Source organism: Theropithecus gelada, chromosome 15 (genome assembly GCF_003255815.1).
Source record: "Theropithecus gelada isolate Dixy chromosome 15, Tgel_1.0, whole genome shotgun sequence".
Taxonomy (NCBI): domain Eukaryota; kingdom Metazoa; phylum Chordata; class Mammalia; order Primates; family Cercopithecidae; genus Theropithecus; species Theropithecus gelada.
Genome location: NC_037683.1, coordinates 62958024 through 62985907, shown reverse-complemented (window position 1 = coordinate 62985907; position 27884 = coordinate 62958024). Strand labels below are relative to the sequence as shown.

Below are 27884 nucleotides of genomic sequence, written 5' to 3'. Positions count from 1 at the left end.
CTCCACACTTCTTGAAGTGTCTAGAAGCCTACCAGCTTAGCTCCTGGAGTAGGAATGCCCCAAATCCAGCATGACCAAAAGTAAATGATGTTTTTTTTAAAATGTCTTTCTTCAAGTTTCTTCAAGAAGCCTCTGTTGTTCCCCAGACAATGTTCCCTCAAATGGCAAAGGGAAAACAACTGCCTTTCAAGGGTAATTGAGGCTGAATGGCTGATCCTGAATCTGTAAAAGCTGCTTTGATGATAGAGCTCAGTAGACCAGAAGTTTGATTTCATTTTGTATGTATTATGCTTTGTATCCAAAAGGGTCTAAGTAGATTGATATTAAAACTATGTATATTAGTCATTGGAGGAGGGAGGAAGATGAAATGAAAATAGCACAAAAATTAAAATTGGAATGAAGTAAGATAATTAAAACAAAAAACTTATAGATGTTAGGAAACCTGCTGTAATTAAACATAAAATGTCATTCAGGGTTTCCTGACTGCTAATGCAGAAAGGAAAGTGGCAAAGGAAATAGAAAGATGAAATAAGCCATTGTGCCCTCAGCCTCAGAAATGACAAAAGACTCTTCACTGAGCCCTGTGGCTTCGTGGCAGCAGATCAGAGCTGTGACATTTTCTGCATCTAGACACGTTACCAGACATGGGGAACCATTAGAGGTGCAATCTACATTGGGCGTCTGGTCATTCAATCTGTTCTTTTAAATATTATTTTTGCCTTTCAATGTAATCAATTGGATTGACAATGCTGCAATATAATTTAGCTATAATCACAGTTTAAATTTTTTCATATCCATGTGGAGGTATTTCCCATATTTTTGGAAGTAGCAGTCATTAGCAAAGTAACTAAATAAAATACAGTGTTGGTAATCAAAATTAAGCACACTCTACAGTCTCTTTTCTCCTTTCTTCTTTTTGGTGCTTGGTTTGAGACTTTGCACACAGTGGGTACTTAAACATTGCTGACTGATTAATCCAAAGCTATGGAATTGAAAGTGATTTAATTTTCAGCGAGCTCCACCTCAAATAGCCAAATAGAACAAAGATCCCTTGACTGGTAAGAAATGGTGTAAGTTTACCAGGAGTCCTCGTGTGGAAAAAAAAAAAAAGAAAAGAAAAGAAAACTTAGATTAAAAGTTTTAGGTGCAAAGTGAAGAAAAGTAAACAAGGCTTTGCCTACGAGTCTCCTCTCTCTTGCAATCTCTTTCCAGTGCACGGTGACATGTGGCCAGGGCCTCAGATACCGTGTGGTCCTCTGCATCGACCATCGAGGAATGCACACAGGAGGCTGTAGCCCAAAAACAAAGCCCCACATAAAAGAGGAATGCGTCATACCCACTCCCTGCTATAAACCCAAAGGTAACTTGACAGGTGCTCTATTACCAGCCTGTTAATTGTTGTGTGTAGTCAGATGTGTTTCAAACTCCTTAGAACATTTTTAAGTATCCCAAGTATTCTTAGTAACAATTCTTTATAACTTTACTAAAGGAATTTGATTCTTTTAAAGAATCTTTCAAATGATTTTGATTGCAAAATTTCATTAACCACTACATGTAGAAATATATTTATATAATTATCTCCCAAGTCATAAAGTTGTTTGAGGACTATTGCTGAAGAATGCAGATGTATCTGCTTAAAGAGAGACCAGATATCCTAGAAATATATGTTTGATTTACTATCCACATTTCTTGCCTTTAAAAACAAGGGAATGAACCCAAGTATGTCTGTTTTGCTAAGGTTGAAGTACATTGGGAAGTCTCATACTTCAAACTGATGAAACAGAAAACTATCGCTTTTTATATTGAAAATTAAAACATTAATATGAGACTGAATTCTAGAACCATAACTTAAAATATATCAGAATTTAATAGATATTGCAGGAATTAATAAAAAGAAATTTTAGGGAAGTGTAGAACTAAGCATTTAGTGAGCTAGACTCCTTATAATTACACTGGGTGTCTCAGATTAGCAAGAATACAAATTTGATTTCTGTACAAGTATTGTTACTTGTCTGTGCCAATGGAATAGAAAAATTCAAAGTCACAAACCATTCAGAAGTAAATAACTCTTTAAATCTCCTTTAATTTTTAATGTTAAATATGGCTCCCATTTCTTTATTTCTTTAAGCCATTAAATTTCTCTGAAAATCAGTCACAGTGTAGCTCTTTATTATACTATAGGTAGTCCTAATTGCAACTGAATGGCATCATAAAATCTAAATTAACGATATAAAAGGAAACCAAAAAACCCCAGAAATCCTGATTTATTTTAATAAATGCACCTCTCTCAAAGCCTTGGTTTCCTCCTCTGTAAAATGGGTATAATAATAGTATCAAAATCAGAGATTATGTGAAGGTTAAATGAGATATACCATAGACAAGGTGGTTAACCTAGTGCCTGGAATATAGTAACTTCCACATACAGTAAGTTACTTTTAACTCCTGACTATCATCAGCGCCCTCAACTGTGGGAGGAGGTTGCCACGGGTGTGTCTGACAGGATTTAGTTCAAAAGAACAATAAAGTATTGCAAGCTTACTATTAGTGCCAAACTGAATGCTTCCTTATTGAAAGACCGAGAGCTAACTTACGCCATCAGAGACAGCTTCATTGACTGAGTCTTTTTTTTTTTTTTTTTTTTAAGACGGAGTCTCGCTCTGTTGCCCAGGCTGGAGTGCAGTGGTGCGATCTCGGCTCCCTGCAACCTCCACCTCCCGGGTTCAAGCAATTCTCCTGCCTCAGCCTCCAGAGTAGCTGGGACTACAGGTGTATGATGCTGTGCCCGGCTAATATTTTGTATTTTTTTTTAGTAGAGACGGGGTTTCTCACCATGTTGCCCAGGTTGGTCTTGAACTCCTGAGCTCAGGCAATCCACCCGTCTCGGCCTCCCAAAGTGCTAGGATTACAGGCATGAGCCACCATGCCTGGCCGACTGAGTCATTTACTGGGTTAGTTGTGGTAGTTGTAACATGATGTATGTATAGGTACTGTGTTGCTGTGTTTAAAATGTGAGCAAATCCTTTTGGCTTTGGCAGTTTTACATTTCTCACTTGCTTTGCTTTTTGACTATAAACAATTGCTGTGCATAGAGAACAAGAAGTGATGCCCGTAACTTAAAATAGTCAATTATTTATTAGCTTTATCTTCACCAAGCCACCTCACAGAAAGAAAAGCAGTTTGCAGTTACCTATCAAGAATCAAATCTGGATTTTCACAACTAAGGAGTGAGCCTGGCTCTCTAAACATCATTAAAATACCAAATAATTCTATGGTGCATATATGTATAGACATATTTCTTTCATCCTTGCAATTATATGTTATAAAATGGTGATAGAGCGTCATTGGCTCATACTATAAAGGCAAATATCCCCATAAATGACCCTAATAAATATGCTAGAATGGGAATCTTGGCAGTTACTTCTGTAGGAGCAGTTATAACCTCCCTCTTCATTTTTCTCCTCCACAATTTTTTCCCAGGAAGTAACTAGAAGTTTGTTTTGAATTGTTTGGCCAGAGATAGATAAATAGGCGAAATAAGTCAAATTATGTGTTATGAGCCCTCATTTGCACATATTCCAGTTGTCAGTGAGCCTTGGGGTAGTATTGAATGAGTCATATATCTAAACCAATGTTTTGTGAATTTCAGAGTGACAGAATTTGTTTTTGGCAATGTGACATAGATCACACTTAGCTAAAAGGCAAAAAAAAAAAAAGTTAGAATTTATGAAAGTATCACAATATAATTGATTGTACTTTGTTTTCCAAGGTACATGCTGCTCTACCTTTTCAAGAGGAAATGGTGAAAAGATACTTCGATGATTCTTTATATGCATATTGAGCTAGTGCTCCTACACTTACAACTTTCATAATAAAAGGATTTTCCTTTGCTATTAATCATAATAAAGAGGAAACTTGTACACAAACTAGTATTATTAAACATTTTAAAATTCGATTTTATTTTTCTAGATATAACCATCATCAGAGGCAGCAATTTACCTAAAAACTTATTATTCGTGTTTGTCAACATAGTAACTTCTTGGTGACGAGAATAAGGAATTTTCCTAAAATCCCAGATTGGTTCTAACCTCTTCTCTTGTATGTGCACTCACTGAATTCTCAGAGAAACTTCCAGTCGAGGCCAAGTTGCCATGGTTCAAACAAGCTCAAGAACTAGAAGAAGGAGCTGCTGTGTCAGAGGAGCCCTCGTAAGTTTTAAAAGCACAAATTGTTCTACATTTGAAACTGATTTGTTTAAAGAAAGCAGTGTATCACTGGTTGTAGCTTTCATGGGTTCTGAACTAAGTGTAATCATCTCACCAAAGGTGAAAGGAGGCTTTTTGGCTCTCAATTAAAGATTGATTAGTTTCAAAAAGTGTTTATCAAAACTGATGATTACATTGTAAATACTTCTGTTTTGCCTAAAGTAAGTAAATGAAGGTGTAGTGCTTACCCTCTTCTCCAAAATCGGACCTTCTCTCTTGGCAAGGGGCCAAAGGTGAGAAGGCCCAGGCTGCAGCTGATGATATAACATAGATTTGATGGGAAAGTCTGAGCTGCTTTTCACACTCTCCCAGTTTTGCAATACAGTCGCTTACAAAAATTAAAGAGCAAGTAAAGTATACCTGAGGGGCAAAGGAACTTCATTAACTTTTCTTTTCCCTTTCTTTCTGGGATTGGTATTAGGGGTGGACCTAGTTCTTTGCCCCACTTGATTATGTCCCATGTGTGCTCAATTTTATCAAGGCCATGGAATCTGTAACACCGTGAGGCGCAGATTTGCCAGATGCTTCGGAAGAGGAAACAAAGAGAGACAAAAGTAGATTAAGTGGTTGATTGATTGGCTGATAAGTTTATGTATTGATTTCATTAGAAAACACTGATAGGCATAGCTGCTACATCACTTTACAAGTGAGGAGATACAATTGATTGAACAATTTCATCGATGACCCAAGAAATTTCTCAGGTTGAAAAAATTTCTAGATTAATTGATTTAATGTAAGTTCTTTTTTTTTTTTTTAAATTTATTTATTATTATTATACTTTAAGTTGTAGGGTACATGTGCATAACGTGCAGGTTTGTTACATATGTATACTTGTGCCATGTTGGTGTGCTGCACCCATTAACTCGTCATTTACATCAGGTATAACTCCCAATGCAATGCCTCCCCCCTCCCCCCTCCCCATGATAGGCCCCGGTGTGTGATGTTCCCCTTCCTGAGTCCAAGTGATCTCATTGTTCAGTTCCCACCTATGAGTGAGAACATGCGGTGTTTGGTTTTCTGTTCTTGTGATAGTTTGCTAAGAATGATGGTTTCCAGCTACATCCATGTCCCTACAAAGGACACAAACTCATCCTTTTTTATGGCTGCATAGTATTCCATGGTGTATATGTGCCACATTTTCTTAATCCAATCTGTCACTGATGGACATTTGGGTTGATTCCAAGTCTTTGCTATTGTGAATAGTGCTGCAATAAACATACGTGTGCATGTGTCTTTATAGCAGCATAATTTATAATCCTTTGGGTATATACCCAGTAATGGGATGGCGGGGTCATATGGTACATCTAGTTCTAGATCCTTGAGGAATCGCCATACTGTTTTCCACAATGGTCGAACTAGTTTACAGTCCCACCAACAGTGTAAAAGCGTTCCTATTTCTCCATATCCTCTCCAGCACCTGTTGTTTCCTGACTTTTTAATAATCGCCATTCTAACTGGTGTGAGATGGTATCTCATTGTGGTTTTGATTTGCATTTCGCTGATGGCCAGTGATGATGAGCATTTTTTCATGTGTCTGTTGGCTGTATGAATGTCTTCTTTTGAGAAATGTCTGTTCATATCCTTTGCCCACTTTTTGATGGGGTTGTTTGTTTTTTTCTTGTAAATTTGTTTGAGTTCTTTGTAGGTTCTGGATATTAGCCCTTTGTCAGATGAGTAGATTGCAACAATGTTCTCCCACTCTGTAGGTTGCCTGTTCACTCTGATGGTAGTTTCTTTTGCTGTGCAGAAGCTCTTTAGTTTAATGAGATCCCATTTGTCAATTTTGGCTTTTGCTGCTGTTGCTTTTGGTGTTTTAGACATGAAGTCTTTGCCCATGCCTATGTCCTGAATGGTACTACCTAGGTTTTCCTCTAGGATTTTTATGGTATTAGGTCTAACATTTAAGTCTCTAATCCATCTTGAATTAATTTTCGTATAAGGAGTAAGGAAAGGATCCAGTTTCAGCTTTCTACTTATGGCTAGCCAATTTTCCCAGCACCATTTATTAAATAGGGAATCCTTTCCCCATTTCTTGTTTCTCTCAGGTTTGTCAAAGATCAGATGGCTGTAGATGTGTGGTATTATTTCTGAGGACTCTGTTCTGTTCCATTGGTCTATATCTCTGTTTTGGTACCAGTACCATGCTGTTTTGGTTAGTGTAGCCTTGTAGTATAGTTTGAAGTCAGGTAGCGTGATGCCTCCAGCTTTGTTCTTTTGACTTAGGATTGTCTTGGAGATGCGGGCTCTTTTTTGGTTCCATATGAACTTTAAAGCAGTTTTTTCCAATTCTGTGAAGAAACTCATTGGTAGCTTGATGAGGATGGCATTGAATCTATAAATTACCTTGGGCAGTATGGCCATTTTCATGATATTGATTCTTCCTATCTATGAGCATGGTATGTTCTTCCATTTGTTTGTGTCTTCTTTTATTTCACTGAGCAGTGGTTTGTAGTTCTCCTTGAAGAGGTCCTTTACATCCCTTGTAAGTTGGATTCCTAGGTATTTCATTCTCTTTGAAGCAATTGTGAATGGAAGTTCATTCCTGATTTGGCTCTCTGTCTGTTACTGGTGTATAAGAATGCTTGTGATTTTTGCACATTAATTTTGTATCCTGAGACTTTGCTGAAGTTGCTTATCAGCTTAAGGAGATTTTGGGCTGAGACAATGGGGTTTTCTAAATATACAATCATGTCATCTGCAAACAGGGACGATTTGACTTCTTCTTTTCCTAACTGAATACCCTTGATTTCTTTCTCTTGCCTAATTGCCCTAGCCAGAACTTCCAACACTATATTGAATAGGAGTGGTGAGAGAGGGCATCCCTGTCTTGTGCCAGTTTTCAAAGGGAATGCTTCCAGTTTTTGCCCATTCAGTATGATATTGGCTGTGGGTTTGTCATAAATAGCTCTTATTATTTTGAGGTACGTTCCATCAACACCGAATTTATTGAGCGTTTTTAGCATGAAGGGCTGTTGAATTTTGTCAAAAGCCTTTTCTGCATCTATTGAGATAATCATGTGGTTCTTGTCTTTGGTTCTGTTTATATGCTGGATTATGTTTATTGATTTGCGAATGTTGAACCAGCCTTGCATCTAGGGATGAAGCCCACTTGATCATGGTGGATAAGCTTTTTGATGTGTTGCTGAATCTGGTTTGCCAGTATTTTATTGAGGATTTTTGCATCGATGTTCATCAGGGATATTGGTCTAAAATTCTCTTTTTTTGTTGTGTCTCTGTCAGGCTTTGGTATCAGGATGATGTTGGCCTCATAAAATGAGTTAGGGAGGATTCCCTCTTTTTCTATTGATTGGAATAGTTTCAGAAGGAATGGTACCAACTCCTCCTTGTACCTCTGGTAGAATTCGGCTGTGAATCCATCTGGTCCTGGACTTTTTTTGGTTGGTAGGGTATTAATTATTGCCTCAATTTCAGAGCCTGCTATTGGTCTATTCAGGGATTCAACTTCTTCCTGGTTTAGTCTTGGAAGAGTGTAAGTGTCCAGGAAATTATCCATTTCTTCTAGATTTTCCAGTTTATTTGCGTAGAGGTGTTTATAGTATTCTCTGATGGTAGTTTGTATTTCTGTGGGGTCGGTGGTGATATTCCATTTATCATTTTTAATTGCGTCGATTTGATTCTTCTCTCTTTTTTTCTTTATTAGTCTTGCTAGTGGTCTGTCAATTTTGTTGATCTTTTCAAAAAACCAACTCCTGGATTCATTGATTTTTTGGAGGGTTTTTTGTGTCTCTATCTCCTTCAGTTCTGCTCTGATCTTAGTTATTTCTTGCCTTCTGCTAGCTTTCGAATGTGTTTGCTCTTGCTTCTCTAGTTCTTTTAATTGCGATGTTAGAGTGTCAATTTTAGATCTTTCCTGCTTTCTCTTGTGGGCATTTAGTGCTATAAATTTCCCTCTACACACTGCTTTAAATGTGTCCCAGAGATTCTGGTATGTTGTATCTTTGTTCTCATTGGTTTCAAAGAACATCTTTATTTCTGCCTTCATTTCGTTATGTACCCAGTAGTCATTCAGGAGCAGGTTGTTCAGTTTCCATGTAGTTGAGCGGTTTTGATTGAGTTTCTTAGTCCTGAGTTCTAGTTTGATTGCACTGTGGTCTGAGAGACAGTTTGTTATAATTTCTGTTCTTGTACATTTGCTGAGGAGTGCTTTACTTCCAATTACGTGGTCAATTTTGGAGTAAGTACGATGTGGTGCTGAGAAGAATGTATATTCTGTTGATTTGGGGTGGAGAGTTCTATAGATGTCTATTAGGTCTGCTTGCTGCAAAGATGAGTTCAATTCCTGGATATCCTTGTTAACTTTCTGTCTCGTTGATCTGTCTAATGTTGACAGTGGAGTGTTGAAGTCTCCCATTATTATTGTATGGGAGTCTAAGTCTCTTTGTAAGTCTCTAAGGACTTGCTTTATGAATCTGGGTGCTCCTGTATTGGGTGCATATATATTTAGGATAGTTAGCTCTTCCTGTTGAATTGATCCCTTTACCATTATGTAATGGCCTTCTTTGTCTCTTTTGATCTTTGATGGTTTAAAGTCTGTTTTATCAGAGACTAGTATTGCAACCCCCGCTTTTTTTTGTTCTCCATTTGCTTGGTAAATCTTCCTCCATCCCTTTATTTTGAGCCTATGTATGTCTCTGCGTGTGAGATGGGTCTCCTGAATACAGCAGACTGATGGGTCTTGACTCTTTATCCAGTTTGCCAGTCTGTGTCTCTTAATTGGAGCATTTAGTCCATTTACATTTAAGGTTAAGATTGTTATGTGTGAACTTGATCCTGCCATTATGATATTAACTGGTTATTTTGCTCATTAGTTGATGCAGTTTCTTCCTAGCCTCGATGGTCTTTACATTTTGGCATGTTTTTGAGATGGCTGGTACCGGTTGTTCCTTTCCATGTTGAGTGCTTCCTTCAGGGTCTCTTGTAAGGCAGGCCTAGTGGTGACAAAATCTCTAAGCATTTGCTTATCTGTAAAGGATTTTATTTCTCCTTCACTTATGAAACTTAGTTTGGCTGGATATGAAATTCTGGGTTTAAAATTCTTTTCTTTAAGAATGTTGAATATTGGCCCCCACTCTCTTCTGGCTTGTAGAGTTTCTGCCGAGAGATCTGCTGTTAGTCTGATGGGCTTCCCTTTGTGGGTAACCCGACCTTTCTCTCTGGCTGCCCTTAACATTTTTTCCTTCATTTCAACTTTGGTGAATCTGGCAATTATGTGTCTTGGAGTTGCTCTTCTCGAGGAGTATCTTTGTGGCATTCTCTGTATTTCCTGGATTTGAATGTTGGCCTGCCCTACTAGGTTGGGGAAGTTCTCCTGGATGATATCCTGAAGAGTGTTTTCCAAGTTGGTTCCATTTTCCCCCTCACTTTCAGGCACCCCAATCAGACGTAGATTTGGTCTTTTTACATAATCCCATACTTCTTGCAGGCTTTGTTCATTTCTTTTTCTTCTTTTTTCTTTTGGTTTCTCTTCTCGCTTCATTTCATTCATTTGATCCTCAATCGCTGATACTCTTTCTTCCAGTTGATCGAGTCGGTTACTGAAGCTTGTGCATTTGTCACGTATTTCTCGTGTCATGGTTTTCATCTCTTTCATTTCGTTTAGGACCTTCTCTGCATTAATTACTCTAGCCATCAATTCTTCCACTTTTGTTTCAAGATTTTTAGTTTCTTTGCGCTAGGTACGTAATTCCTCCTTTAGCTCTGAGAAATTTGATGGACTGAAGCCTTCTTCTCTCATGTCGTCAAAGTCATTCTCCGTCCAGCTTTGATCCGTTGCTGGTGATGAGCTGCGCTCCTTTGCCGGGGGAGATGCGCTCTTAGTTTTTGAATTTCCAGCTTTTCTGCCCTGCTTTTTCCCCATCTTTATGGTTTTATCTGGTCTTTGATGATGGTGATGTACTGATGGGGTTTTGGTGTAGGTGTCCTTCCTGTTTGATAGTTTTCCTTCTAACAGTCAGGACCCTCAGCTGTAGGTCTGTTGGAGACTGCTTGAGGTCCACTCCAGACCCTGTTTGCCTGGGTATCAGCAGCAGAGGCTGCAGAAGATAGAATATTTCTGAACAGCGAGTGTACCTGTCTGATTCTTGCTTTGGAAGCTTCCTCTCAGGGGTGTACTCCACCCTGTGAGGTGTGGGGTGTCAGACTGCCCCTAGTGGGGGATGTCTCCCAGTTAGGCTACTCAGGGGTCAGGGACCCACTTGAGCAGGGAGTCTGTCCCTTCTCAGATCTCAACCTCTGTGTTGGGAGATCCACTGCTCTCTTCAAAGCTGTCAGAGTCGTTTGCGTCTGCAGAGCTTTCTGCTGCTTTTTTGTTGTTGTTGTTGTTGTTGTGTAGTTGTGCCCTGTCCCCAGAGGTGGAGTCTACAGAGACAGGCAGGTTTCCTTGAGCTGCTGTGAGCTCCACCCAGTTGGAGCTTCCCAGCAGCTTTGTTTACCTACTTAAGCCTCAGCAATGGCGGGCGCCCCTCCCCCAGCCTGGCTGCTGCCTTGCAGGTAGATCACAGACTGCTGTGCTAGCAACGAGGGAGGCTCCGTGGGCGTGGGACCCTCCCGGCCAGGTGTGGGATATGATCTCCTGGTGTGCCTGTTTGCTTAAAGCACAGTATTGGGGTGGGAGTTACCTGATTTTCCAGGTGTTGTGTGTCTCAGTTCCCCTGGCTAGGAAAAGGGATTCCCTTCCCCCTTGCGCTTCCCAGGTGAGGCGATGCCTCGCCCTGCTTCAGCTCTCGCTGGTCGGGCTGCAGCAGCTGACCAGCACCGATCATCCGGCACTCCCCAGTGAGATGAACCCAGTACCTCAGTTGAAAATGCAGAAATCACCGGTCTTCTGTGTCACTCGCGCTGAGAGTTGGAGACTGGAGCTGTTCCTATTCGGCCATCTTGCTCCGCCCCCCTAATGTAAGTTCTAAGCTCTGTGCTATTCACTGGCACTTAAGATATGTCACCTACCCTCCAAGACTTAATAGTACAGCATGTAGGATACAAAATGATTTCCAAATTTTACTGGAGATATAAATTAACTTTGCAACCTATTCAAATGCAATTTAGAATTTTCTCAGATTCATTCTATTTGAATCTAAATCTGATGTGGTTTGCCAGAACACAGTTGTGTACCTGAGTGCACAAGAAATCCAAAATACAGATTTGTACAATAACCAAAGGTGATTTCTAAAGAAATGGTATTCTGTCATTTGATTTCATACATAAAAAAGATGCACACATTAGAAAACACTTTTTTTCCCTATTTTTTTATTTTTGAGATAGGGCCTCACTTTGTCACCCAGGCAGGGGTGCAGTGGCACAGTCATAACTCACTGCAGCTTCAACCTGCCAGTCTCAATGAATTCTCCCACCTCAGCCTACTGAGTAGCTGGGACTACAGGCGCAGGCCACCATACCAGGCTAAGTTTAATTTTTTTTGTAGACACTGGGTTTCTCCATGTTTCCCAGGCTAGTCTCAAACTCCTGACCTCAAGCAGTCCGCCTGCCTCAGCCTCCCAAAGTACTGGGATTGCAGGCGTGAGCCACCGCGCCTGGCCCAGGAAACACATATTTTTACTTAAAAGGATAATTAAGCAAACATAAATTATTTCTGTAATGTAAAGTTACTACAGCAAACTTTTTGACTTCTTTGAGAAAAAACAACTAACCATTGCAGAACTTTGGAGGAAAGGAAGTGATTAAAGATCACGATGTAACCTTGAAATGAATATATGAAGGCTTACAATTTTTTACTTCTCCTCTACCAGTACCTGATTTGACAGGCCTTCTTGTTGCTGAGGAGTAAATAAGCAGTTCTTTTTAGGGGGGCATTAATAACTTCTTAATCCAGTAAGGTCCTATCTAAGACACAGAAAGATGCTATATAATTAGAACTGGTGACTCCTTTTATATCCTATTGGGTTAAATCTATTTGAAACCAGGTATGTATTATTTTACCTAAATAAACTCTTTTCCTCTGGTACACTGTATTTTGTCACTTGGACTAAAGTGTAATCCTATGTATAATCTTGCATTCTGGCTGATGGTAAATAATAATACAAAATTGAAAATAAATAGAAACATCTTACATCAGTAAACATCTTCCCATTATTAGATGCCTTTCAGATGAAAGCTATCAGTGGAGTTTAATGCATCCACAGAAGCATTACATAGGCCATCGTCAACCATGTTTTGTAATGAATGTTTTCTACTAAAGGTCTGATTAAGATGCATTACGTTTAACTTTAATCTTAATAAAATCCCTAAAGTAGTTAAACATAGCTTTAGCCATTGAAAGTATAGCCATATATTAAACTATTAAGATCTACTCTTAGTGTAATGAAATTGCCATTTTGGCATGATTAATCTGAATTGGAGTAGATTGTAATTGGAGTGCTGGTGCAGGGTAAAGGAAATGTATACTATTGTGCTTAGAATAATAATTACTTTTATACCAAAATAAAATAAATGACAGCTGTAGAATAATGTAATGAAAGGTATATGGTTTCCACATTTTAATACACTTTTATGTGTTTAGTGCACTGCACCCTAAGAAAGATCCTAAGTATCACATTTTTTAAAATCTATATTGATTTTGACTTTAAAAAACATAATGTTGCATGGCCTTAATTCCATCTTTTCTTAAACCACATAGACTGGTTTCTAAATATATGTAACGACCTATAATTACTCTCTGAAGCATAATGAAAAAAATGATCAACTGTCAGCAAGTCATTCTTTTCCCCCACCAAAGAGACTCACACTGCTTAAATTAAATGGTAATGTTTAGAAGCTGTGACTGTCACTTCTGAACTGCTACAGCGAGGCAAGAAGAGTGGTCCACAACTATTATCTCTTGCTTTGGCTCCAGCTAACATTGGAGAGTTCTGTAGTAAAGCAGTAATTATCATTTATTTCCCCATATGGAAAGTGAAAATATTATCACCAAGCTATCTCATTACATAATACAGAAAAATCACCAGATTAATGTCTTCAGCATATCAAGATACCCTTGTTCAATGTTAGATACTTTTAGTAACCCCAAAATGTAAGGAAAAGATTGGTTGGCACTCAGGCCAAACATATGTTGGGAAGTAACTGCTTTAAGATGTTTAGAAGAAAACAATGATAAAAGAGTAAAAACTGACTTGCCAAGAAGTAACATTTTATAGACCAGAAGAATGTACCAACAACCAACATTGTGGTTGCACTAAACACCGTGCACAAGATACAAATCCAGAGATCAGTTTCATAGAACCACTGAAATAAATATGGAGATTGGCTCACATGGTGGTGATATATAGATAGATTCATCATAGAAAGCTGAATCTTCAACTCAGAAATACTTCTATATGTTTATTTTTTTCCCTCAACAACAGATTGGTTTGTTACGACACATTTGATTCATGTGGTGGAAAGGTAGGAATATTGTGATGAATATATTTTCTTTTCTTTTTTTTTTTTTTGAAATGTAGTCTCACTCTTGCCGCCCAGGCTGAAATGCAATGGCGTGATCTCGGCTCACTGCAATCTCCACCTCCTGGGTTCAAGCTATTCTCATGCCTCAGCCTCCTGCGTAGCTGGGATTACACGTGCCCGCCACCGTGCCCAGCTAATTTTTGCATTTTTAGTAGAGACAGGGTTTCACCATGTTGGCCAGACTGGTTTTGAACTCCTGACCTCAGGTGATCCACCCTCCTCGGCCTCCCAAAATGCTGGGATTACAGGCATGAGCCACCACGCCCAGCTGAATATATTTTCTAGGTGTGTACAACATGAGGAATTTAAGACCAGCCTGGACAACATAGCAAGTCCTCGTCTCTACTAAAAATCAAAACACTTCGCCAGGCATGGTGGTGTGTGCCTACATTCGCAGCTACTCAGGAGTGTGAGGCTGAAGGGTTGCTTGAGCCTGGGAGGTGGAGGCTGCAGTGAGCTGAGATCATGCCACCAAACTCCAGCCTGAGCAACGGAGCATCTCAAAAAAATAAAAATAAAAAAATATATATATTTATGTGTGTGTGTATATATATACATATACACGTGTATATATATGTATGTGTGTGTGTGTGTGAGAGAGAGAGAGAGAGAGAGAGAGATCGAGAGAGAGAGAGAGACCGACCGTGACTAAGAATGCCTAATCTCCTGGGAATACAGCCCAGCCGGTCTCAGACTCATTTTACCCAGTGCCTATTTGAGATGGAGTCGCCCTGGTTCAAATGCCTCTGACCGTTGAGGTAGACTTCTACAATTCCTAAGACTCTGGGAGAGTCTGGGAGAGGGTAATAGCAGTGCCATGCTAGTAGTAGGAAAGGGGGGATGGGGAAAAGACTGATAAAATTATCTTCTGTTAAGGTTCAAACTATGTCATTTCAAATTTCCCTCCAGCTGTTGAGAGTGCTGTTAGATTTAGGATATATCATTTAAATGCCAGATTGAGCCCATCTGGTTACTTTCGTGGAACAATATGTAGGAATAGCTTTCTAGGACTTTTTGGAAACTCAAAAGTGTACCTTTATTAGGTGGGGAATTGGAACTGCAAAGTGGTAGTACAATTACATTTGTTAATCAAGTGAAAGTTAAAAAAATTACTGACAGGTTTTCCACCTCTTATTTTTATACTGTAGTTTTAGTCTTGGTTGAGATGTATGCATAAACATCACTATCGCCTGACACGCATCACCCCGGCAAGTACATAGTGTGACCCTTCCGACAGCTTAATTTCTTGAGGAAAAATGATACAATGATGATCCCTAGGACATTTAAAGAAATGTTGTTGGATAGGAAGTCATTCAGCTTACCTTAAAAAGCCTGTCTGACTTGGGACCAGAAGGAAATTGTTCATTTCCTTAACTCCTTCAGGCTGCTAACAGGCCACCTAATGCCCTAGAAGGTGTAATTTGCTAAGGGACTCATGTGAAAAAAAGAAAAAAAAAAAAAGGTATAGTCTGGATGCTTTAGATGCTCTTCCTGATCTCTGAAACAAGGCATCCCAGGTAGAGAAAGTGAGGACCAGTTGGCACTTAGGGAAGCCAAGTTCTTCCAGATATATTTCAGTTGCCAGTAGTTCTTCAATGGCTCAGAAGAATAATGGGATATGCCAGTTGCTTTGGACACAGTGTGGCCAACATAACCATTTTATCCAGGCATTCTCTTGTTAAATAGCTGGCATTCACCAGGTGGAGAGTGTTAATGATGCCATTTTTTCAAAGGTAAGATTGGGTAGTTCTTGTGCCTTGATCTTGCATTTTAAAAGATCTTGAGTTATCTTACTAGATTTTCAGTCAACGGCTTTGCATGGTTAGGAGACTATATTTGTGCTTCAACATAATAGTCAGGGCTTAAATGTATTGCCATAAATAACCTTGTGAGCCATTACAAAAAAGAAGAAGAAGAGGAAGAAAAGTAAGTAAGCAGAAGGCAGCAGTAGTATCTGGATGCCAGATGGCATCAGCTTAGCAGTGGGGTTTATTGAATAAGAAGCAAAGGGAAATTCCTGTCATGCATCTATGTGAACAGAACCCACAAGGAATTAGATGCATATAGAAAAGCCAGTAAGAGTCACCATGGTGATTCTGTAATCATTAAATGCCTTGTTTACCTTGTTGAAAATGGTATTTAAAGATATATTTAAGCATATGTTTTCATTAGTCCATATTTATACCCAATAAGTAGTCTAAGAATGTAGATGACTTAACTCAGTGGTTAAGAAGGTGAATTAATATTTTTTTAAGTGGCTAGAAATATTAATTGTGTGACATGTGTTTTTATATCCCTCCTCAAAATGTAGTGAACCAAACATCATTGATGGGTCCATATAGTGTTACTATTTATATTCTAAATATGAGATACCTGAATTATATTCTCTATGAATCTCAGGCTACAGAAAAGTAATGAGGAATATCTTGTTTATGTATAGAAACAGGTGAGATGATTCATGATTCTTAAGAAATCTAAGATCAAGAAATTTAAACACTTCACAGATTATTCAGTCAACAAAAAGAATGTTCAAGCAGCAAAGAGTTGAGCATCAGAATTATAAGATAAAAAAGCACTTAATTTTGAAAACTGACATATGGTAGAGCTAAAGCCTCACCCTGGCCAGACAGCATCACCACTTCCCCTACAATAGTCTTGACCTCTCTCATTTCCAACACCTTTCTTTCTGGCCTCCTCCCTATTATCTGCAGCAGCAAAGTGCTTAATATAATTTCTTGGGCTAATTCTATATTCTAGATGACTTTAGAGAGCCACTAGACTTGCTACATTGTTCACACCTCCTAATGATGGAAGCTAAACTCACCTATAAATTGCTTGCCCTATGCCATTCTATGTACCAGGTGCAGGTATTGCAAAAATAACCATAGTCTTTGCCCTCAAGAAACCTTTAGTGCATTCTTATCACAAGAGCAATAGGGTTGTGACCAAAGTGTTGAGTACTGGTTGTCTATCCACAGACTGAAGAAATGAGCTAGCTGTCTATAAGAAACACAATTTGATGTTTGGGTATCATAGCATGAGAGGGTTACTGATTTAAAAAGGAGTTCAGGAGACTTATTTGTGGAATTTCCAAATTCTCTACCAGCATATATTAGAATTTCATCTGCCTCTAAGATAAAATATCAAATAGTTAAGCTACTACATGGTAATGCATAAACATCAGAAATAAATGATAAAAGAATATAATATATACATTGAAAGGGTTTGAGGGGGATGTTGATGTGAACCGATGTTTGACAGATTATGATCAAACTGATTTGAATCTGGCTTTGATTCCAAAACTAGTACTTGGGGAAAGATATATGATGTTTTTACATAGCAAGTGATCAGATATTTTGTATCATTATGCGTACCTCAGATATTCCTACCTATATGTTAAAAACAGGCTATAGAAGTCACAGATAATTTCCTAAAGTTGATTTTTTTCAGATATATTAAGCTGCCAACTGTGTAAACTGGTGAGGGGTGAGTCTCAGTATTTGTATGCCCTAGCACAGATACATTCCTGCTGGAATCAGAGTAAAAAACAAGTTGATTTTTGATCATGCCTCCATGCAAGACAGCTCTGCACAGTGACTAAAAGTGTGGGCCCCAGAGACACAGAGCTTGTGTGTGAATCTTGACGTTGGGAGTCATTTAACCCCATATGCCTCCATTTATCACCTGTGAAGTGAGGATGATAATAATCTCTATCTCATAGGGTTCTTCTGAGGTTTAAGTTAATCTGTGTAAAGTACCTGGTATGCAGGAAGTGCTACGTATATAAAGTCTTGTTATGATTAGGCCTTTTCTAGCATCATTCATTTTCCTAGAGAATCTTTAAGGGAGTTAAGATGTGTAATAATGATTTATTACAAATAGAGAAATTGAGGCAGCTGTTGTATCTGCCTCATACATCTTGTATCTAATGGCATTTGAGAGAGAACAACAATATTTAACTCAAAACTCAGCTAATGGGTTCCCAGCTCACACCACCTTACTGCCTTTCTTTGTCTACACTCCTGAGGGTCTTTGAAGACTCACTTATAAGCACCATACTTTTGAGTTAGCCCAGAGTTTAAGAGACAAATCTTTATTTAAATAAAAAGAGATTTATGAGGAATTACAAAAATGAGTAAGAAAAGTTCAGAAGCTGCCTGGGTGAAAAAGCAACCTCTCTCTACTCTCAGTTAAATATACTTGATCTCCATACACAGAGACAGCAGAATCAATAATAAACTCAAGAGCAGATACAGCCATTTTTATGTAGTCATTAGAAAAGCCTTGATTGCAAACCAAGAAGTTCTAAATTTATCAGCCCCTCCCTCTGTCACCACAGTTGCTCATTCTGTAGCTACTTTCAGAAAGCTAAATCTGAATTGTTGCTTAGCAGAGCCCTAGAGAGTGACAAAGACAAATTAATGGGATCCTTGTGTGCCAAAATAAAGTATGCACCCTGTCACCACCAATATATGTTAAGTCCGTTAAGGTCATTTCTAATGAACTGAACTTTTCATTGGAAAGCTTAGCCAAACATGTTGAATTAAGGGAAAGAAATCTTCACAAAATTACAAGATAAACTAATTTTGTTCCATGTAAAGAAGAAATGGTACATGAAAAGTATTGGTTTCCAATATTTTAAATATCAAAGCCAGGGAAAATGATAGGCATTTAAACTACATTCCAATATTAAGCTGAGAACTAAAAATGCAGTGATAGCATTGTAAGCTGTGATGGCATCTGAGTCCCTGGGATATGGCCTTTTAAGCAGACTATTTTCAAGGAAAAGCAAAGCAAATTTTCAAATCACGTTCTGTTCATTTAGGTCAGAAAAGCAAAGAGAAAGAAAGATGATCTGAAACATATCCTCACTTTTCATTTCTGAAAAGAATAATTTGGCTTTATTTGTATCTGCTACGTGTAGTGAGTAGTCTTTCTTCCTTTTTTCCCAAAATTGTATGGATGTTGGGTTTTAAAAAGTAGATAAAAAAGACAAAGCTCTACCTTGGGTTTCTCTAACCTAGAAACAGTTCCAAAGTGCTCCAGCGCTTCACTGTTGAGTAGCTGATGGTATGATAAGGCAGTGTTTGACCGGAGTCCTGTAAAAATTATTGAAGTCAGCATCTGTCTCAAAGCTGCCCCTTAATATTTTATTCTTCAAAATGACATTTTATTGATATTTCACTGAAGTGTGATAGACACAGAATTTCAACTTACCTCAAGCTACATGACTACCTAACAACCCATCAAGATGAAATTCAGCAGGCATATACTGCCCAAGTATGGCTATAAGAAATATAAATGAATAAGCCCACAATAGCTGCTCAGTTTGGGTATAGTAACTCCAAGCTTTTCCTGCTGTAGGAGTTTCTTATGGTTTCTATAGCCATATGAAACTCCTACAGTAGGAAGAGGTTTGTATTTCCTCATGCCAAATGCCTAGAACAGAAAAGTATGACTTAGTTTCTTAGAGTCTTTTGGCTGTTGCCTCTTTATCTAGCTTGGTTTTAGTCTTTGGCCCTAAGAATAAGCACAGTACCAAGTCAATCATAACATTAACTCTTATCCTTCTGTTTATCAATCCATTTATTTCTTTGAAAAATTATTTATTGAGCTCCTATTATGTGAAGTTCTACCTTCATAGAGATTTGGTCAAGTGAGGGGGACAATTATTACATAAAGATTTGCATTGTGATTATCAAAGACTGGTAGCTGTTCTAAGAAAATGGAAATATGCTCAAAGAGGTTAATAGGGGACCTATTAGGCCTGAGGGATAGTGCATTAGTCTGTTCTCACATTGCTATAAAGAACTATCTGAGACTTGCCAATTTATAAGTAAAAGACGTTTCATTGACTCACAGTTCCACAGGCTGTGCAGGAAGCATAGCTAGGGAGGTCTCAGGAAACTTATAATCATGGCAGAAGGAGAAGGGGAAGCAGGCACATCTTACATGGCTGGACAAGGAGGAAGAGGGCAAAGGAGGAAGTGCTACACAATTTTAAACAACCAGATCTCATGAGAACTCACTCACCATCATGAGAACAGCAAGGGGGAAATCTCTCCCCATGATGCAATCACCTCCCCCAGGCCCCTCCTCCAACACTGGGGATTATTTCACAGGAGATTTGGGCAAGGACACAAATCTAAACTATATTACCCTGCCCCTGGCCCCTCCCAAATCTCATGCCCTTCTCATATTGCAAAATACAACCATCCCTTCTTAACAGTCTCCCAATTCTTAACTCACTTCAGCATTAACTCAAAAGTTCATAGTCCAAAGACTCATCTGAGACAAGGCAAGTCCCTTCTTCCTACGAGCCTGTAAAATAAAAAACAAGTTAGTTACTTCCAAGATACAATGGAGGTACAGGCATTGGGTAAATATACCCATTCCAAAAGGGAGAAATTAGCCAAGACAAAGGGGCTACAGACCCCATGCAAGTCAGAAACCTAGCAGGGCAGTCATTAAATCTTAAAGCTCCAAAATGATCTCCTTTGGCTCCATGTCTCACATCCAGGCCACACTGATGCAGGGGGTGGGCTCCAAAGGCCTTGGGCATCTCCACCCCTGTGAAGTTGAGTGCCTGCAGCTTTTCTAGGTTCATGGTGCAAGCTGTCAGTGGATCTACCATTCTGGGGTCTGGAGGATGATGGCCCTCTTCTCTCAGCTCCACTAGGCAGTGCCCAGTTGAGACTCTGTGTGGGGCCTCCAATCCCACGTTTGCCCTGCATGCTGTTCTAGTAGAGGTTCTCCATGAGGTCTCTGTTCCTGCAACAGACTTCTGCCTTGACTCCCAAGCATTTCCATACATCCCTCTGAAATCTAGGCAGAGGTTTCTAAGCTTAAACTCCTGCCCTCTGTGTACCCACAGCCTTAATACTATGTGGAAGCCTCCAAGGCTCATGTCTTGCACCTTCTGGAGCAGATGCCTGAGACATATCTGGTGCTCTTTAAGCCATGGCTGAAGCTGGAGCAGCTGGGACACAGGGAGCAGTGTCCCAAGGTTGGAGCCCTGGGCCTGGCCCATAAAACCATTCTTCCCTCTTAGGCCTCCAGGCCTGTGATAGGAGGGACTGGCACAGCTCTGAAATGCCTTTGAGGCATTCTCCCCATTGTCTTGGTTATTAACATTTGGGAAGGGCTGCTGTGAAGGTCTCTGAAATGCCTTCAAGGCATTTTCCCCATTGTGTTGGCTATTAAGATTTGGCTCCTTTTTACTTATGCCAATTTCTGCAGCTGGCTTGAATTCCTCTCCAGAAAATGGGTTTTTCTTTTCTACCACATAGGCTGCAAATTTTCTAAACTTTTATGGTCTGCTTCCCTTTTAAATATAAGTTCCAGTTTCAGGTTATCTCTTTGCTCATGCATGTGATTATATGCTGTTAGAAGCATCCAGGTCACATCTGAAACACTTTGCTGCTTAGAAATTTCTTCCACCAGATACCCTAAATTATCACTATCAAGTTCAAGGTTCAAGGTTCCACAGTGCCTGAGGTGCCTGAGACCACCTCAGCCTGGACTTCATTGTCCATATCACTAGCATTTTGATCAAGTCTCTAGGAAATTCCAAAGTTTCCCTGATCTTCCTGCCTTCTCAGACTCTTCCAACCTCTGCCAGTTACCCAGTTCCAAAGTCATTTCCACATTTTCAGGTATCTTTATAGCAATGCCCCACTTCTTTATACCTATTTTCTGTATCAGTCCATTCTCACATTGCTATAAAGGACTACCAGTGACTGGGTAATATTTCTTTAAAAAGAGGTTTAATTGATTCACAGTCCCACAGGTAGTACAGGAAGCATAGCTGGGGAGGCCACAGGAAATTTACAATCATGATGGAAAATGAAAGGGAAGCAGGCACATCTTACATGGCCAGAGAAGGAGGAAGAGGACAAAGGTAGAGGTGATACACACTTTTAAACAACCAGATCTCTTGAGAGCTCACTATCATGAGAACAGCAAGGGGAAAATCCACTCCCATGTTCCAGTCACTTCCCACCAGGTCCCTCCTCCTATACTGGGGATTACAATTTGACAGGAGATGTGGACAGGGACACAAATCCAAATCATATCAGCCAGCAAAGCCCTCTTTGAGAAGGGACATATATACTGAGACCTGAAAGATGAGTGGGAGTTATTCCAAGCAAAGAGAAGGGAGGAGGGTGATCCAGGGTACAACCCACACATGCCAAAATCTTGAGTCAGGAAAGCATTGACCACATTGAAGGAAGTAAAAGAAGATTAGTGTGGCTGGAGAGAGTAGTAGCTGGAGGAAAATCGTGGGAGATGAAGTTGGAAAATGGCATAAGATAACCTTGGGAGAGAGTTTGTCTTTTTTACCTGGGGGCAGTAGGAGACAATTGAAAGCTTTACATTTTAAGATTTCCCTAGCTATGTCATTAAGAATAGGTCAGTAAGGAGTAACAGAGGAAGAAAATAGACCAGTGGCTATTGTGGTAATCCAGCAGAAAGACAGTATTAGCTTTAGTGATCATGGTATGCATGGCAGCCCATGGCAGGACAGTGAGGTGATGAAGAGCACCAACTGTGGAGCCAGCCTGCCAGGGTTCAAGTCCTGACAATACCATTTACTCAGCAGTGTGGCCTTAGAAATCATTGTGTTCCAATATTATCAACTAGAAATTGAGATGAAAGTAGTACTATTAAAATATAATTTTCGAAAGGGTACAATCATAAGTCTTATAAAAATATAAAATAATCACATGTCAAAAATGTTATTATTATTATTATTTTTTGAGATGGAGTCTCGCTTTGTCGCCAGGCCAGAGTGCAGTGGTATAATCTCAGCTCACTGCAACCTCCACCTCCTGGGTTCAAGTAATTCTCCTGCCTCAGCCTCCCAAGTGGCTGAGATTACAGGTGTGTACCACTATACCCAGCTAATTTTTGTATTTTTTTTTTTTTTTTTTTTTGTGGTAGAGATGGGGGTTTCACCATGTTGGCCAGGATGGTCTTGATCTCTTGACCTTGTGATCTGCCCACTTTGGCCTCCCAAAGTGCTGGGATTACAGGTGTGAGCCTCCGTGCCCAGCTAAAAGTTTTATTTAACTCACAAATTATTGAGGAAGCCAGTGTGATGTTAAAACTAGTTTAAATGAGAATTTGATTTAAAGTTTATATTTTCTACCAGACAAAACCACTTGCAATGCCATGACCAGAAAAATGCATATATTATTATGGACAAGAAACATCTGTATCATCACCAGCCCTCTACAGGGAAACTTCTATCTCTATGGAGTTGCAAAACAGACTAACTAGCCAAAGACCTTAAAAGGCTCATAATTCCATAGAACAAGACCACCCCTGGAAATTTGCTAGAAAATGCCAGCATGTCATTGAAAAGACAACCAGTAATCTCTTTTGCCTATTTCAAAATGTTTCCAACAGTACCCATTTCCCAACAGTGTCATAATGAGTTGTATATGTAAAATGCATAAAGCATGTAAGTGTAATGTTAGCTTATTATTGCTATATTAAGGTGGTGGTAATGGAAATGGAGAAAAGTAAATGAGTTTGTATATATTTTCAAGGGAGAATTTATAGAATTTAGCAATCAGTTGGAAGTGAGATGTGAAAGAAATTGAGGGGTCAAGAATAACTCCTGATTTTTTACTTGAGCAATTGGGTAGCCAGTAAAATCCTTTGCTGTGCTGGAGAAGATTGGAAGAGGATTGGGTTACTGAAGGGGGAAATCAGGAGTTCCATTTTGGACATTGTAAGTCGGAGATTGGAGCTGCCTTTGAAACTTAAAAGCAAAAATGTCAAGAAGGAAAAAATAGCAATGTGCAATAGTTAAGAGCACAAAACCTTACTAGTTGTGTAACTGATGCTTCAGTTTCCTCATCTATTAAATGAGAATAATAATAGTTTTATCTCATAATGTTCTTGTTCAGATTTAACAACTTCTGTTTATAAAGCACTTAGAATAGTGCCTGTCACATAAGAAACATTAAATAAGTTTTTGATAAATACATTAATTAAATTAATGTTTACTTTTTTCAAAGAAGAAAGTTCTAGAATAGAGATTAAATACTTAGAAGCTTCACGTACACTGATGGTATTTGAAACTAGGAATCATTGATGAACACATTGGAAGACAGCACAAAGCCAAGCCCTGAGGCTCTGCAATATTTTAATTTTTTTTTCTTTTTCCTTTTTTTTTTTTTTTTTTTAGACAGAGTCTTGCTTTGTCTCCTAGGCTGGAGTGCAGTGGCATGATCCTGGCTCACTGCAACCTCCGCCTCCTGGGTTCCAGTGATTCTCCTGCCTCAGTCTCCCAAGTAGCTGGGCTTGCAGATGCACACCACCATGCCTTTCTAATTTTTTGTATTTTTAGTAGAGATGAGGTTTCACGATGTTGGCCAGGCTGGTCTTGAACTCCCGACCTCAAGTGATCCACCTGCCTCGGCCTCCCAAAGTGCTGGAATTACAAACATAAGCCACCATGCCTGGCCTGTGCCACTGCACTCAGCCAATATTTTGAATTTCAGAATAAAAGGACCTAGAAAAGGAGACTGAGGGAAGTAACCAGAGAAGAAAACCAAGAGAGTTTGGTGTCATGTAATTCAAGAGGAGACAGTATTTCAAGAAGTGCTTGAAAGCAATGGTCAATTATGTTTAATGCCATTGGAAATGAGACAAAATGAGGATTAGATTTGTTAAGAATAGCAGACAGTATGAGGCCTCCGTTCTTAGAACTTGATACCTGTCTTCCTCCTGGCCTTTTTCTTACTGTTAAAGAAAAGCAACCTCCTGATGGTCAGCAGGACCCTCCTTTAATAAGACTCCTTATAATGTCTGATCTAGAACCATATCCGAGAAAAGAGAAGGCAGAACTTCAAGATGACTCCAACAAAGTGCTCAAACATACAAGATCTCAGGCTTTGAAAGAGCCAGTAGTCTCTGGATGAATTGGAACTTTCAGAAAACTCATCCCCTGCAACATTTTCCTTTAGTATAAAGTCTCTTTGAAAGGAAAATGTGCTCTTTAATGCAGTCAGCACTTTTTTTTTTTAACCCAACTTCCAGCACTGAGCATTTTCTGCAAGAAAGACATTCAGGCATTCTTGCAGAGAGGCCAGCCGCCTCTCAACCCAAAACAGCACCATTATCATGAGAAAAAGTCTTTTTGTTACTTGAAAAATGCCTCTAAATATAGCTTTTCCATGTGTTTTGCTGGGTTTTTTCCTTTTTAAATTTATTTTTATTTTTTATTTATTTTTTTTTTTTTTTTGAGAGCAAGACTGGATCTTTCTTCATAGCCCAGGCTAGAGTGCCGTGGCACAATCAGAGCTTACTGTAACCTTGAACTCCTGGGTTCAAGAGATCCTCCCCCTTAGCCTTCCCAGTCGCTGGGACTACAGGTGTGTGCTACCACACTCAACTAACTTATTATTATTATTATTGGTAGATAGGAGGTCTTGCTGTATTGCCCAGGCTGGACTCAATCTCTTGGCCTCAGATGATCCTCCTGCCTTGGCCTCTGAAAGTGCTGGGATTACAAGTGTGAGCCACAGCGCCTGGCCACTTTAGTATGTTTTTTAAATTAAGTTCTTCCCTCAAATTATTACTGGTTAGCAACATTAGACAGGGACAGTCACTCAATTCTTTTCTTTTCAAGTAGTTGTATTGGTGGCTGCTTCAAAATTATTTGTTTTATTTTAATTTTCAGGATCATTCTGTTTTTGATTATTCTACTGGGGCACCTTACAGTGCTGAAAATGCCTCATAGCCTAGGCATGACACTTGAGGATTTGAGAAATCTATGAAAAGAAGTGGTGCTGTCGGATGTTGTGAGGAGTGATGTCCTAGAACCTTTGAAAAATTTTGCTTGGAGACCTCAATATGAGTTGCATAACTAGCATGAATTATTTGCAGTTCCAGAGAGTTGTAAACAACAGCAGTTGAGAAATATTTTCATAATTCCACATTCAGATCAAATATCCTTGAGTAAAGATCTTTCCTAATAAGTAGATTCTCATTTATGTGGATTGATTTAGGCATGGTTCTAAGTAAATGTGTGGGATATTTGGATAAGTATTTTCTCAAAACTTTAATGCTCCAGCTATATTTTAAGATTGCCTTAATATTATAGATTTTACAAGTAATTTTAAAATTACTGAAGTGATTCAATTGAAGAGTTTGCCTTCCATTATAGCATTCCAAATGGTGTTTGTTTACTTATCTTAGAGGGTTTATTTAAATCCTTCTTTTTGACATCATTGAGAGGCATTAAAGAACTAAAGAGTTTTTACACGAGATCAGAAGATCTCATGTAAAAATGGGAAGTAGAGGCCAGGCACAGTGGCTCACGCCTGTAATCCCAGCACTTTAGGAGGCCAAGGCAGGCAGATCATGAGGTCAGGAGATGGAGACCATCCTGGCTAACATGAGGTCAGGAGATGGAGACCATCCTGGCTAACACGATGAAACCCCGTCTCTACTAAAAATACAAAAAAATTAGCCGGTCATGGTGATGGGCGCCTGTCGTCCTAGCTACTCGGGAGGCTGAGGCGGGAGAATGGCGTGAACCCGGGAGGCGGAGCTTGCAGTGAGCTGAGATCAGGCCACTGCACTCCAGCCTGGGAGACAGAGCGAGACTCCGTCTCAAAAAAAAAAGGAAGTAGATAAGAGTAGAAATACAAAGAAGGTGTTTCCTTTTCTCTCTTTCAAGCTTCTTTCTCATCCAGTAGCAATTTTTTCCCCTATTTATCCAAAAGCCTCTACAGATGCCAAAATGTGAAGCTTAGGTTTAGTTAACTGCACTTTATCCTAAGGCTTTTACTCCATTAATGTCTCAAGGATTGCCCAGAATCAGGAGAAGGATCAATTTTCAAAGTTTAAAAAATACAAATAAGAATGAAGATTGGGTTAAAAATATGATGAGGCAATATGGAATTACATATTTTACCAATAAAGTATGTAAAATTTTTGGTCCTAAATAACATATTTATGGAAAAGACTTTTTGGTCAATTCAGAGTAGAATTATTTATGAAATATTTTCTTTTTCCAATACACTATTTCCAGATCCCTTTGTGGTCACTTGTTAATGGTAAGATTTTTAAAAGGGAGAATCCATGATTCTCGTGTAAATATAAAATGAACATCTGTCAAAGATTTTACCTACCTCATTAACCAATGAGGGAACCAGTAAGATGTTACAGCCAATTCAAAGGAAATGTAAAAGAACCCTGTTTATTTAGGCAAATATGAATGCCCAAATGACTTTACAAATAGATGCAAAATAGGTCTAGCTACAGGGCAACAATCAACTGCATTCCACCAGACGGAATCTGTATTTCTCTGGGCAAAATCATTTGCACTATCAATTTTCTGCCACTTACAGGGTGGTAAAATATAATTGCTCAAATCAATGAAAGGCTAAGACAACCTAGAAAGAATGCACTTAACAGAGATATCCAGTAATCAGTAATCTTTGGGGTTCTTTTTTTTTTTGAGACAGAGTCTCACTCTGTCATGCAGGCTGGAGTGCAGTGGCAAGATCTCAGCTCACTGCAACCTCCATCTCCAGGGTTCAAGCGATTCTTCTGCCTCAGCCTCATGAATAGCTGGGATCACAGGCTCATACCACCACACCCAGCCAATTTCTGTATTTTTAGTAGAGACAGGGTTTCTCCAGGTTGGTCTCGAATTCCTGACTTCAGGTGATCCTCCCACCTCAGCCTCCCAAAGTGCTGAGATTACAGGCATGAGCCACTGTGCCCAATTTTAAACTCTAATTTTTCTCACATATTATTCAGTTTATTCCCTTCTCTTTTTTCACCCTATTGTCATGCCACCACTCACATACACAAAAATACACCAAATGAAACAAGTAAAGAGAAATCCACAACCCCTATTGGCTTATAGCTTGAAATGTAATTAGATTGAAAACCTGTACCTAAATTGAGTATTTTTAATGAGACTTCCTGCATGTTTCAATTTGCATTTTTTAATTAGGCCATGAAACTAGTGATGGCATCAAAATAAGACACTTATAAAGCTGTTTTTATTTTTAATCATCCCAATGATTTTTAAAACAAACATACATGAGAAAGGAAGAGAGAGGAAAGTAATAGGATAAAAGGAAAAGTTAATTTTCAATTGTATTAGTCCATTTT

The 27884-nt window shown here is 39.1% G+C and overlaps 1 protein-coding gene across 1 annotated transcript in view; it reads left to right on the top strand.

Annotated features, from left to right (window-relative positions):
• Positions 1–27884, top strand: part of ADAMTSL1 (ADAMTS like 1) — a 425354-nt gene that overhangs the window by 203415 nt on the left and 194055 nt on the right. The window contains exons 12-13 of the mRNA XM_025359517.1: positions 1213–1360; positions 4121–4205. Coding sequence (XP_025215302.1) covers positions 1213–1360; positions 4121–4205 — 233 coding nt within the window. The remainder of the gene's footprint in view (positions 1–1212; positions 1361–4120; positions 4206–27884) is intronic.